Source organism: Caretta caretta, chromosome 3 (genome assembly GCF_965140235.1).
Source record: "Caretta caretta isolate rCarCar2 chromosome 3, rCarCar1.hap1, whole genome shotgun sequence".
NCBI classification, from domain to species: domain Eukaryota; kingdom Metazoa; phylum Chordata; order Testudines; family Cheloniidae; genus Caretta; species Caretta caretta.
Genome location: NC_134208.1, coordinates 46056187 through 46070304, shown reverse-complemented (window position 1 = coordinate 46070304; position 14118 = coordinate 46056187). Strand labels below are relative to the sequence as shown.

At 45.7% G+C, this 14118-nt stretch overlaps 1 protein-coding gene across 6 annotated transcripts in view; it reads left to right on the top strand.

The window, feature by feature from the left end:
- Positions 1-14118, top strand: part of CILK1 (ciliogenesis associated kinase 1) — a 59794-nt gene that overhangs the window by 35381 nt on the left and 10295 nt on the right. For 5 of the 6 annotated variants that reach the window (XM_075126459.1, XM_048845294.2, XM_075126460.1 and 2 more), the window contains 2 exons: positions 398-549; positions 6583-6711. In XM_075126459.1, coding sequence (XP_074982560.1) covers positions 398-549; positions 6583-6711 — 281 coding nt within the window. Of the gene's footprint in view, positions 1-397; positions 550-6582; positions 6712-7843; positions 9275-14118 lie in introns of those variants that run through there. The other variant, XM_048845298.2, reaches the window with a different exon arrangement.

The window sequence follows — 14118 nt, the reverse complement described above, 5'->3', positions numbered from 1 at the left end:
CCTAGGACTTGCGTCCAAGCCTTGTCATTCTGCAGTGCGGATGCATCTCAGGCCACAGACCGAAAGTCTGCATAATGCAGTACAGACTTGTAAGTATGTCTGTGAGCCCCAGGTCCAGCTAGTGTAAGCCCAGGTTTACAAAGCAGCGTGAACACTGAAGTGCAAGCTTCGGAACACTGAGTCCACAAGCCTGGGTCTCTCAGACTCCGGTTTACAATGCAACATAAACATACCCTGAGGCACTTTGCTGATGTTATGCAATGTCTTCCTTTATCTGTACAGCACCAAGCCCATTTTGAACAAATAATTTGTGGAGCTGAGGTGAAAGGAACACTCCGTGTGGATGAAGTGTAAGCTTTGAGCTTGGAGCTAAGCATGGTGATTTCTCTTGGTACAGGTTTGAAAGCATTTTGGATCTGAAGCTCTCAGACAATCTAGGTTCTGGCAACAGCGCCCCTTCCCATGCGTCCTTTCCACAGCAGGACACACCCACCTTGCGAGTTTCTGCAGCCAAGCAGCATTACTTGAAACATTCTAGGTATTTACCTGGTTAGTAGGAAATATTTTCTTGACCTTTCAATGGTGTGGGAAATGGTAATGGATACTTTGGGCCTTATCTTTGACTCAGAGGAAGGGCTATTGCTTTAAAGAAAACAGAGAACACTGGGGTGGGAAGGGGATACCTTGGTAATGGAAAGAGGCTTACAACAAAGAGAGCAGGTTCTAGCATGGCAGAAACGGAGGTAAATCCTGCCCACTGGTATGCTAGAAAGGGATAAGGTGTCAGGAGCAGCTCTCCCATGCAGCATAAGAAGTCATGCAAAATAGCTCTTTAGCACACAAGAGTATGCTAGGAAATGTGCCCAGCTGATGTGCCAGGCTCTGCCTTATGTTCTTCTGCATGGGAGGAGGAGCATACCCGCAAGATGCCTTGCGAATATATAATACTAGTACTAGCAGCAGTAAATGCTAGGTGATAGCAGGTTGGCATTAACTTTCCTGCTGCCTAGGGGAGGAACTAAGTGCACCCTGCAGTGTATTAAAGCAGCCCAATGTGTGGAATCAAACCCTACTCTTATGCAGAGGAGTCACCTGCCAGTGGGTCTGCTCATCCTCAGTATACTGGCACCAGCAATGGGGCAGAATCCAAGTGTGTGGTGCATACACACACACACGATTCTCTTGAGGCATAGCCTTCACTGGGAATGAGATGTCCTTATTTGCGTCACTATAAGACTGGGCTCTTTCTTGTCCGTTCGTGTCACAAGGTTCCAGACAGTGCTTACTTTGTAATGAAAGAGATGCTGGGGCTCAAGCACTTTGGTTACATTCATAACTGATTTCAGAGGAACAGCCGTGTTAGTCTGTATTCGCAAAAAGAAAAGGAGTACTTGTGGCACCTTAGAGACTAACCAATTTATTTGAGCATGAGCTTTCGTGAGCTACAGCTCACTTCATCAGATGTTTACCGTGGAAACTGCAGCAGACTTTATATACACACAGAGAATATGAAACAATACCTCCTCCCACCCCACTGTCCTGCTGGTAATAGCTTATCTAAAGTGATCAACAGGTGGGCCATTTCCAGCACAAATCCAGGTTTTCTCACCCTCCACCCCCCCACACAAATTCACTCTCCTGCTGGTGCTAGCCCATCCAAAGTGACAACTCTTTACATAATCAAGTCGGGCTATTTCCTGCATAGATCCAGGTTTTCTCACATCCCCCCCACCCCCATACACACACAAACTCACTCTCCTGCTGGTAATAGCTCATCTAAACTGACCACTCTCCAAGTTTAAATCCAAGTTAAACCAGAACATCTGGGGGGGTAGGAAAAAACAAGAGGAAACAGGCTACCTTGCATAATGACTTAGCCACTCCCAGTCTCTATTTAAGCCTAAATTAATAGTATCCAATTTGTAAATGAATTCCAATTCAGCAGTTTCTCGCTGGAGTCTGGATTTGAAGTTTTTTTGTTTTAAGATAGCGACCTTCATGTCTGTGATTGCGTGACCAGAGAGATTGAAGTGTTCTCCGACTGGTTTATGAATGTTATAATTCTTGACATCTGATTTGTGTCCATTTATTCTTTTACGTAGAGACTGTCCAGTTTGACCAATGTACATGGCAGAGGGGCATTGCTGGCACATGATGGCATATATCACATTGGTGGATGTGCAGGTGAACGAGCCTCTGATAGTGTGGCTGATGTTATTAGGCCCTGTGATGGTGTCCCCTGAATAGATATGTGGGCACAATTGGCAACGGGCTTTGTTGCAAGGATAAGTTCCTGGGTTAGTGGTTCTGTTGTGTGGTATGTGGTTGTTGGTGAGTATTTGCTTCAGGTTGCGGGGCTGTCTGTAGGCAAGGACTGGCCTGTCTCCCAAGACTTGTGAGAGTGTTGGGTCATCCTTTAGGATAGGTTGTAGATCCTTAATAATGCGTTGGAGGGGTTTAAGTTGGGGGCTGAAGGTGACCGCTAGTGGCGTTCTGTTATTTTCTTTGTTAGGCCTGTCCTGTAGTAGGTAACTTCTGGGAACTCTTCTGGCTCTATCAATCTGTTTCTTTACTTCTGCAGGTGGGTATTGTAGTTGTAAGAAAGCTCGACAGAGATCTTGTAGGTGTTTGTCTCTGTCTGAGGGGTTGGAGCAAATGCGGTTGTATCGCAGAGCTTGGCTGTAGACGATGGATCGTGTGGTGTGGTCAGGGTGAAAGCTGGAGGCATGCAGGTAGGAATAGCGGTCAGTAGGTTTCCGGTATAGGGTGGTGTTTATGTGGCCATTGTTTATTAGCACTGTAGTGTCCAGGAAGTGGATCTCTTGTGTGGACTGGACCAGGCTGAGGTTGGTGGTGGGATGGAAATTGTTGAAATCATGGTGGAATTCCTCAAGGGCTTCTTTTCCATGGGTCCAGATGATGAAGATGTCATCAATATAGCGCAAGTAGAGTAGGGGCTTTAGGGGACGAGAGCTGAGGAAGCGTTGTTCTAAATCAGCCATAAAAATGTTGGCATACTGTGGGGCCATGCGGGTACCCATAGCAGTGCCGCTGATCTGAAGGTATACATTGTCCCCAAATGTGAAATAGTTATGGGTAAGGACAAAGTCACAAAGTTCAGCCACCAGGTTAGCCGTGACATTATCGGGGATAGTGTTCTTGACGGCTTGTAGTCCATCTTTGTGTGGAATGTTGGTGTAGAGGGCTTCTACATCCATAGTAGCCAGGATGGTGTTATCAGGAAGATCACCGATGGATTGAAGTTTCCTCAGGAAGTCAGTGGTGTCTCGAAGGTAGCTGGGAGTGCTGGTAGCGTAGGGCCTGAGGAGGGAGTCTACATAGCCAGACAATCCTGCTGTCAGGGTGCCAATGCCTGAGATGATGGGGCGCCCAGGATTTCCAGGTTTATGGATCTTGGGTAGTAGATAGAATATCCCAGGTCGGGGTTCCAGGGGTGTGTCTGTGCGGATTTGATCTTGTGCTTTTTCAGGAAGTTTCTTGAGCAAATGCTGTAGTTTCTTTTGGTAACTCTCAGTGGGATCATAGGGTAATGGCTTGTAGAAACTCGTGTTGGAGAGCTGCCGAGCAGCCTCTTGTTCATATTCCGACCTATTCATGATGACAACAGCACCTCCTTTGTCAGCCTTTTTGATTATGATGTCAGAGTTGTTTCTGAGGCTGTGGATGGCATTGCGTTCCGCATGGCTGAGGTTATGGGGCAAGTGATGCTGCTTTTCCACAATTTCAGCCCGTGCACGTCGGCGGAAGCACTCTATGTAGAAGTCCAGTCTGCTGTTTCGACCTTCAGGAGGAGTCCATCTAGAATCCCTCTTTCTGTAGTGTTGGCAGGGAGACCTCTGTTGATTAGTATGTTGTTCAGAGGTATGTTGGAAATATTCCTTGAGACGGAAACGTCAAAAATAGGATTCTAGGTCACCACAGAACTGTATCATGTTCGTGGGGGTGGAGGGGCAGAAGGAGAGGCCCCGAGATAGAACAGCTGCTTCTGCTGGGCTGAGAGTATAGTTGGATAGGTTAACAATATTGCTAGGTGGGGTGAGGGAACCATTGCTGTGGCCCCTTGTAGCATGTAGTAGTTTAGAAAGTTTAGTGTCTTTTTTCTTTTGTAGAGAAGCAAAGTGTGCGTTGTAAATGGCTTGTCTAGTTTTAGTAAAATCCAGCCACGAGGAAGTTTGTGTGGAAGGTTGGTTCTTTATGAGAGTATCCATTTTTGAGAGCTCATTCTTAATCTTTCCCTGTTTGCTGTAGAGGATCTTGATCAGGTGATTCCACAGTTTCTTTGAGAGCGTGAGGCACAAGCTGTCAGCATAGTCTGTGTGGTATGTAGATTGTAATGGATTTTTGACCTTCAGTCCTTTTGGTACGATGTCCATCTGTTTGCATTTGGAAAGGAAGATGATGTCTGTCTGTATCTGTACAAGTTTTTTCATGCAGTTGATAGATTTCCACTCCATACGGCTAAATGCAGTGCCTTGCATAATGACAGATTTCAGAGGAACAAATCCAGACTCCAGCGAGAAACTGCTGAATTGGAATTCATTTGCAAATTGGATACTATTAATTTAGGCTTAAATAGAGACTGGGAGTGGCTAAGTCATTATGCAAGGTAGCCTGTTTCCTCTTGTTTTTTCCTACCCCCCCCCCCCAGATGTTCTGGTTTAACTTGGATTTAAACTTGGAGAGTGGTCAGTTTAGATGAGCTATTACCAGCAGGAGAGTGAGTTTGTGTGTGTATGGGGGTGGGGGGGATGTGAGAAAACCTGGATCTATGCAGGAAATAGCCCGACTTGATTATGTAAAGAGTTGTCACTTTGGATGGGCTAGCACCAGCAGGAGAGTGAATTTGTGTGGGGGGTGGAGGGTGAGAAAACCTGGATTTGTGCTGGAAATGGCCCACCTGTTGATCACTTTAGATAAGCTATTACCAGCAGGACAGTGGGGTGGGAGGAGGTATTGTTTCATATTCTCTGTGTGTATATAAAGTCTGCTGCAGTTTCCACGGTAAACATCTGATGAAGTGAGCTGTAGCTCACGAAAGCTCATGCTCAAATAAATTGGTTAGTCTCTAAGGTGCCACAAGTACTCCTTTTCTTTATTCATAACTGATGCAGCAAGCCCAGAGGTGCTGAGGCTATGAACTCCCAAACCTAGAGGTGCCAGGGCTCAGCCCTGGCAGGACCTGGTACAAATTAAGCACTGGTTCTAGGCACCTCACGTGTGTGTTTGTAAGCATCCAGCAGGAAAATAAGCAGCTCATGATGCCCTGTTTTTACGAATTTACTTTGACTGAGTTTCACTGTAGAATTCCACAGTTATAAGATTTCAGCTATGCATCTCTGGCAGAACGCAGTGCAACAAGTAGCAAGATCAGCGTACCAGGTAGTCAGTGGGACTCCACGAGAATGTTGAGGGCAAAGCTACTGTATTAGGCTTTGAGCTGAGTAATGGATTTTTCAGTTTGGAGGCCAAACGAAAAAAATTCAGTTTGTTTCAAACCACAACTGATTCAGTTTTTTCTCAACAAAACTTGTTTGGGTCGAAATGGAATGTTTTGAATGTTGAATTGGTAGGACTTTATTTTTGACATGGAATGTCATTTCCATTTTTATTCTAAACAAATCACTTCTACGTTTCAGAAAACTTTGGTTTTGTGGTTGAAACTATTTGCCAAATTTGTGAATTGTTTCGGTTTGTTTAAAAATTTTAAATTGTTTAAAAAAAAAAAAGCTGAAACTTTGTGCAGCTCTAGTTTTGATGGTAGCAGACTGGGTCTTAATTATTTTTTTCTTCCCTTAAATACAAATGTGCGTGTAATTGTAAGATAAAGGTTACAATTTTGAACATTCAGTGTTTTAATGGAATTTTTGGGAGTACTGGTTATGATGCCAAATGTAGATCTTAACACAATAGGCCCTAACCTTTTATTGCATAGAATTTATTGTATCGTGCCCAAATGTGCATTAGGCACCCCATATAAAATTATATATACACAAACAGACCCTGTCCCAAAGACCCTAAAAGGGCGCACAACTCTCACTGACTTCAGTGTAAACTACACAGATAGCAAAGTAGAATAGGGTATTGTGAAAACCTTAAATTGCCTTTCCTAATTTGAGTGCTTAAAATGGTAAGCAGATATTAACATAAAATGGTGTATTTAATAAGAATAATTTACATTTATGTAGCATTGTTCACCCACCAGGATACCAAAGCACTCTAGATCCCCTTGTATGATTAGGACAAGTATGTAAATATCTGGATCCTTATTCTGAAATGGACTCTCACTGACTTCAGTGGGACTCCGTACAGTAGCGAGGGCCTAAACATGTGGTTATCTTTGCAGGAACAGGGCCCATGTAACACCAGTGATAAGCAACTGGTGTGAGAGGATAGGAAGTATCCCACGTATAGTAGATGCCGAATAGTAGAATATGGAGAGATTTTTGGCTAAGGTCACTGGGGCAAACACCTGCTCAATTTAGATACAAGGGCAAAGCTGCATAATAATTGTGTATGACAAGGATTTCTTAATGGTTAATTATCTCTTTCTTTCCCCAACAGGGATAAGCACAAGGAATAGCATAGTCTCCAGTTCAAGCAAGGATTCTATTACGTCTAAGCCATGGCCCACTTCTGGTTTGCCTGGAAAAGCTTCAGGTGTGGGAGGAGGGGTTAATGGAACGAATTCAGGTAAGAAGCGGTGTTCAGACATTCTAAGGGTATGTCTACACTACGAAATTAGGTTGAATTTATAGAAGTCGGTTTTTTAGAAATCATTTTTATATGGTCAATTGTGTGTGTCCCCACACAAAATGCTCTAAGTGCATTAACTCGGCAGAGTGCTTCCACAGTACCGGGGCGAGTGTCGACTTCAGGAGTGTTGCACGGTGGGTAGCTTTCCCGCAGTCTCTGCCGCCCATTGGAATTCTGGGTTGAGATCCCAATGCCTGATGGGGCAAAACCCATTGTCGCGGGTGGTTCTGGGTACATGTCATCAGGCCCTCTCTCCCTCTGTGAAAGCAACAGCAGACAATTGTTTCGCGCCTTTTTTCCTGAGTTACCTGTGCAGACGCCATACCACGGCAAGCATGGAGCCCGCTCAGCTCACTGTCACCGTATGTCTCCTGGGTGCTGGCAGACGCGGTACTGCATTGCTACACAGCAGCAGCAACCCATTGCCTTGTGGCAGCAGACGGTGCAATAGGCCTGAAAACCATTGTCATTGTGTCCGAGGTGCTCCTGGCCGCCGTGGTAAGGTCGGTCAGGAGCGCCTGGGCAGACATGGGCGCTGGGACTAAATTAGGAGTGACTTGACCACGTCATTCTTTTAGTTCTGCAGGCAGTCCTATTGTACCATCTTATGCTGAGCAGGCAGGAGATGAGGATGGCTTGCCGTCCTCCTGCGCCATCTGCTGCCAGCCAAAGATCTAAAAGATAGATGGAGTGGATCAAAACAAGAAATAGACCAGATTTGTTTTGTATTCATTTGCTCCCCCCTCCCTCCCTCCGTGAAATCAACGGCCAACAATCGTTTTGGTGAGGTCTGTCAGGGGCACCTTGAAAACTTTAATGGAGATTCAATCGTACCTGACATACCAGAGGCAGGGATAGCTTAGTGGGTTGAGCATTGGCCAGGGTTTTGAGTTCAATCCTTGAGGGGGCCATTCTGTGTGACGGTTGTTTTTGTTTCTCCTTGATGTAAAGTCACCCCCTTTGTTGATTTTAATTCCCTGTAATCCAACCCTGTAAGCCATGTCGTCAGTCGCCCCTCCTTCCGTTAGAGCAACGGCAGACAATTGTTCTGCGCCTTTTTTCTGTGCAGACGCTATACCACGGCAAGCATGGAGCCCGCTCAGATCACTTTGGCAATTAGGAGCACATTAAACACCACGTGCATTATCCAGCAGTATATGCAGCACCAGAACCTGGCAAAGCGAAACCGGGCGAGTAGGCAACGTCAGCGCGGTGACAAAAGTGATGAGGACATGGACACAGACTTCTCTCAAAGCACGGGCCCTGGCAATGTGGGCATCATGGTGCTAATGGGGCAGGTTCATCCGGTGGAACGCCGACTCTGGGCCCGGGAAACAAGCACAGAGTGGTGGGACCGCATAGTGTTGTATGTCTGGGACGATTCCCAGTGGCTGCGAAACTTTTGCATGCGTAAGGGCACTTTCATGGAACTTTGTGACTTGCTTTCCCCTGCCCTGAAGTGCATGAATACCAAGAAAAGAGCAGTTGAGAAGCGAGTGGCAATAGCCCTGTGGAAGCTTGCAACGCCAGACAGCTACCGATCAGTCGGGAATCAATTTGGAGTGGGCAAATCTACTGTGGGGGCTGCTGTGATGCAAGTAGCCAAAGCAATCAAAGATCTGCTGATATCAACGGTAGTGACCCTGGGAAATGTGCAGGTCATAGTGGAAGGCTTTGCTGCAATGGGATTCCCTAACTGTGGTGGGGCCATAGACGGAACCCATATCCCTATCTTGGCACCGGAGCACCAAGCCAGCGAGTACATAAACCGCAAGGGGTACTTTTCAATAGTGCTGCAAGCTCTGGTGGATCACAAGGGACGTTTCACTAACATCAACGTGGGATGGCCGGGAAAGGTACATGACGCTCGCATCTTCAGGAATTCTGGTCTGTTTCAAAAGCTGCAAGAAGGGACTTTATTCCCAGACCAGAAAATAACCGTTGGGGATGTTGAAATGCCTATAGTTATCCTTGGGGACCCAGCCTACCCCTTAATGCCATGGCTCATGAAGCCGTACACAGGCAGCCTGGACAGTAGTCGGGAGCTGTTCAACTACAGGCTGAGCAAGTGCAGAATGGTGGTAGAATGTGCATTTGGACGTTTAAAGGCGCGCTGGCGCAGTTTATTGACTCGCTTAGACCTCAGCGAAACCAATATTCCCACTGTTATTACTGCTTGCTGTGCGCTCCACAATCTCTGTGAGAGTAAGGGGGAGATGTTTATGGCGGGGTGGGAGGTTGAGGCAAATCGCCTGGCTGCTGGTTACGCGCAGCCAGACACCAGGGCGGTTAGAAGAGCACAGGAGGGCGCGGTGTGCTTCAGAGAAGCTTTGAAAACCAGTTTCATGACTGGCCAGGCTATGGTGTGACAGTTCTATTTGTTTCTCCTTGATGAACCCCCCCGCCCCTTGGTTCACTCTACTTCCCTGTAAGCTAACCAACCTCCCCTCCTCCCTTCAATCACCGCTTGCAGAGGGAATAAAGTCATTGTTGCTTCACATTCATGCATTCTTTATTCATTCATCACACAAATAGGGGGATAACTGCCAAGGTAGCCCGGGAGGGGTGGTGGAGGAGGGAAGGAGAAGGCCACACAGCACTTTAGAAGTTTAAAACTTTAAAACTTATTGAATGCCAGCCTTCTGTTGCTTGGGCAATCCTCTGGGGTGGAGTGGCTGGGTGGCCGGAGGCCCCCACACTGCATTCTTGGGCGTCTGGGTGTGGAGGCTATGGAACTTGGGGAGGAGGGCGGTTGGTTACACAGGGGCTGTAGCGGCGGTCTGTGCTCCAGCTGCCTTTCCTGCAGCTCATCCATACACTGGAGCATATTAGTTTGATCCTCCAGCAGCCTCAGCATTGAATCCTGTCTCCTCTCATCACACTGCCACCACCTTTCAGCTTCAGCCCTCTCTTCAGCCTGCCACTTACTCTCTTCAGCCCGCCACCTCTCCTCCCGGTCATTTTGTGCTTTCCTGCACTCTGACATTGTCTGCCTCCACGCATTCGTCTGTGCTCTGTCAGTGTGGGAGGACAGCATGAGCTCAGAGAACATTTCATCGCGAGTGCATTTTTTTCTTCACTAGCCTCTGGGAAGGAGAAGATCCTGTGATCCTTGAAACATATGCAGTTGGTGGAGGGGGAAAAAAGGGACAGTGGTATTTAAAAAGACACATTTTCTAGAACAATGGCTACACTCTTTCACGGTAAACCTTGCTGTTAACATTACATACATAGCACATGTGCTTTCGTTCCAAGGTCGCATTTTGCCTCCGCCCCCTCCCCTCCACCGCATGGCTAGCCCCTCCCTCATCCCCGTGGCTAAGAGCGGGGAACATTTCTGTTCAGCCACAGGCAAACAGCCCAGCAGGAAACAGCACCTCTGAATGTCCCCTTAAGAAAAGCACCCTATTTCAACCAGGTGACCATGAATGATATCACTCTCCGGAGGATAACACAGAGAGATAAAGAACGGATGTAGTTTGAACGCCAGCAAACATACACTGCAATACTTTATTCTACAATGATTCCCAAGTGCGTGCTATTGGCCCAGAGTGGTAAAGTGTCCTACCATGGTGGACGGAATAAGGCTGCCTTCCCCAGAAATCTTTTGCAAAGGCTTTTGGAGTACATCCAGGAGAGCCGTGAATGCCCGGGCAACTTAATCATTAAGCATGCTTGCTTTTAAACCATGTATACTATTTTAAAAGGTACACTCACCAGAGGTCCCTTCTCCACCTGGCGGGTCCAGGAGGCAGCCTTGGGTGGATTCGGGGGGTACTAGCTCCAGGTCCAGGGTGAGAAACAGTTCCTGGCTGTCGGGAAAACCAGTTTCTCCGCTTGCTTGCTGTGAGCTATCTACAACTTCATCAATCATCATCATCATCTTCCTCGTCCCCAAAACCTGCTTCTGTGTTGCCTCCATCTCCATTGAAGGAGTCAAACAACATGGCTGGGGTAGTGGTGGCTGAACCCCCTAAAATGGCATGCAGCTCATCATAGAAGCAGCATGTTTGGGGCTCTGACCCGGAGTGGCCGTTTGCCTTTTTGGTTTTCTGGTAGGCCTGCCTCAGCTCATTAAGTTTCACGTGGCACTGCTTCGTGTCCCTGTTATGGCCTCTGTCCTTCATGCCCTGGGAGATTTTGACAATGTTTTGGCATTTCGAAAACTGGAATGGAGTTCTGATAGCACGGATTCCTCTCCCCATACAACAATCAGATCCCGTACCTCCTGTTCAGTCCATGCTGGAGCTCTTTTGCGATTCTGGGACTCCATCATGGTCACCTCTGCTGATGAGCTCTGCATGGTCACCTGCAGCTTGCCACGCTGGCCAAACAGGAAATTGAAATTCAAAAGTTCGCAGGCCTTTTCCTGTCTACCTGGCCAGTGCATCTGAGTGCTGTCCAGAGCGGTCACAATGGAGCACTCTGGGATAGCTCCCGGAGGCCAATACTGTCCACAGTACCCCAAATTTGACCTGGCAAGGCCAATTTCAGCACTAATCCCCTTGTCGGGGGTGGAGTAAGGAAATCGATTTTAAGAGCCCTTTAAATCGAAAAAAAGGGCTTCATTGTGTGGACGGATGCAGGGTTAAATCGATTTAATGTTGCTAAATTCGATCTCAACTCCTAATGTAGACCAGGGCTAAGAGAATTGCGAATGGGGCAGGGTGAGAATTTTTGTAATGGCCTCCCAGTTACTCCAAACCACTTTTTGGATCTTAGGCTACCAAAGGCAAGTTGATCTATCCAATGTTTAGCTTGACTGACAGCTTGAAATCTAATCAGTTTAAGATCTTTTCACATACTACACCAATCCCTGAGTTCCCTTGCCAGTTTTTGTGAAATCATCATTTTCTTATTTCCAATTTTTTTCCCTCTCCCTGTTGCCATACAGTGGAGTCGCATCTTACGTGGCAGTTAGATTCTAAAGTCAGCGCGTAAGGCAAAAATTCTGTATAGTCAAAATTACCCTTGAAAATCCCTCAAATCACCCATAAAGTCTACTGTATAGTATACTGTACATGGTTTTGTGTATACAACCCTGTACAGTAATATGTATATAGTAATATACAGTATATAATGAGTACACAGTCTTCACATTTTTGAGGTTGAAGCAGTTCCTAAAACTGTTAAGCCAACCTTAGCTGGCTGTGAATTCTTTCTCATCAGAAGGCTGTCCCCCTACGGCAGGAGGTTTGAACAGCACATAGAGGCTAAGAGCCTTTTCTTGCAATGTGTTGCCATCAATAGGCACATGTTTACGGTTCATGTCTTCCAGCCATAAGTTTAATCCCTTTTCAGTCTTCACTAAAGTCTTATCACGCACCTGGTTCATCACCTTAGCAGTTATTGAAGCACTTGATGCTACGGCTTGACGAATTTCTCTCTTTCAAATCTTGAGGGCATGGATGCTAGATTCATTGAGGCCATATTTACGCTCCACGTTGGAGACCGACTTACCGTCTCTCAATAAGTCCAACACAGCCAGTTTTTCCTCCAGCGTTGGAACAGATCGCTGTTTCTTCGGTTGAGCACCAGACGAAGTAGTTGGCTTGCGTTTAGGGGCCATGTTGTACGAAAAATACATACAGTATCTTTAAACACTAGAATCACACTCAGCACGGCGAGATGCTCGCACTATGAGAGTCACGTGGGAACTGAGACCGACTGAGGGAACAGCAGATTCATGTCTCCTATCTCACGCTCACTCCAGGGCATATGCTCATTGAGTGGAATGGTGGGCGGAATCGCCTGCACTATTTACAGGTATCTTGTTTTTCTTTTTTTTTACCGAGCGCGTATAGTTGAATTTGCGTAAGTTAAATGCGCTATGATGTGACTCACCTGTATAAACAAGTTTCAGAGTAACAGCCGTGTTAGTCTGTATTCGCAAAAAGAAAAGGAGTACTTGTGGCACCTTAGAGACTAACCAATTTATTTGAGCATAAGCTTTCGTGAGCTTATGCTCAAATAAATTGGTTAGTCTCGAAGGTGCCACAAGTACTCCTTTTCTTTCTGTATAAACAAATCACACAAATGGGGAGAGCTGACTGTATAGAAGAATGGATTAAACTGACTATACAAAGTGATGTCAAATACATAAAGTAATCAAACAAATTTTCTCATTAATCTTCTTTCAGTACATTAGATGCTATTGTTCAATTGTAGCTAAAAAGAAAAATCCAGAGGGAAGCATGATTTTAAGTTTGTGGTTAGAGAGAGGTGGGTGAGGTAATATCTTTTGTGGCGAGAGACAAGCTTACACAGAGCTCTTCTTCAGTCTGGGAAACAGTTAGGGTTTGACTACACTGACTGCACTATGGCACTTTCTGAAGATGCCACCTATGCCAACGGGAGAGGTTCTCATTGATGCTTGCAAAGTTGCCATTGAACAGAGGTTTTCAGCAGAAAGCTTTACATTCGCAGTAAAATTGGATGAGCATATATGTGATGCAGCAAATGGCTAAAACCAGGACATTGTCCCAATAAGTGAAGCTTTCCATAGTAACATTAAAACGGAGAGGCTGTCTCTTCATTTAGAAATGTTAAGTGATATTTGCAGATCGAGAAATTGCCAGCTTAATTCGGTGAGCGAAGTGAAGCAATTTCTGAAACAAAACGAAGGCTTGATTGACATGTTGTCAGAAGTTACAATTCTCCTGAAATTATTCTACACAATTCCAACTCCAACCTGCACCGCTGAGTGATCATTCAGTTGCCTGCGCAGACTGAAAAATTATTTGTGAACGCAATGAGCCAAGAATGTCTAAATCACTTGGCATTTCTGCACAGTCATAAGAACTCTACCTCTGAACTGGATGTTGCAAGTCTCCTGGATGACTTCATTTCAAGAACCAAATGATGACGAAAAGTGTTTGCTACCTCCTGAAGAATATCGCAAAAGAAGGGGCTACATTTTGTTTTAATTTTAGAAAGTATTTGCTTTTGAGGGTTATTGATCCAAGAGTGCTTGGTTGTTTCTGTATTCAAAAGAGTATTATTAAAGTTGATAGGCTTAGTTAAATACGTTTTTCTTACGATAGTGATATTGTGCAATATAGGGAAACTGTTAAACGCTTACTGTTTCCAGTCCATTTTTACATTATTTTAAAAAATATATATCTGCTTACAAGGCAAGTACGGAGGGCCGGACTTGGACCCATTCTGGGCACCACCAAACATTATACCAACCTCCCACCCCTCTAAGTAGCTTATTCTAAGTGCTAGAGTGGCACAGCTGCAGCGCGGTAAGTGTAGACAAGCCCTCAGAGTATGGCTGCTAAATACAAGCTGGAAGAGATTGTTAGCATAAGTAGCTGGCACATATTTCAAGGGACTATTCAA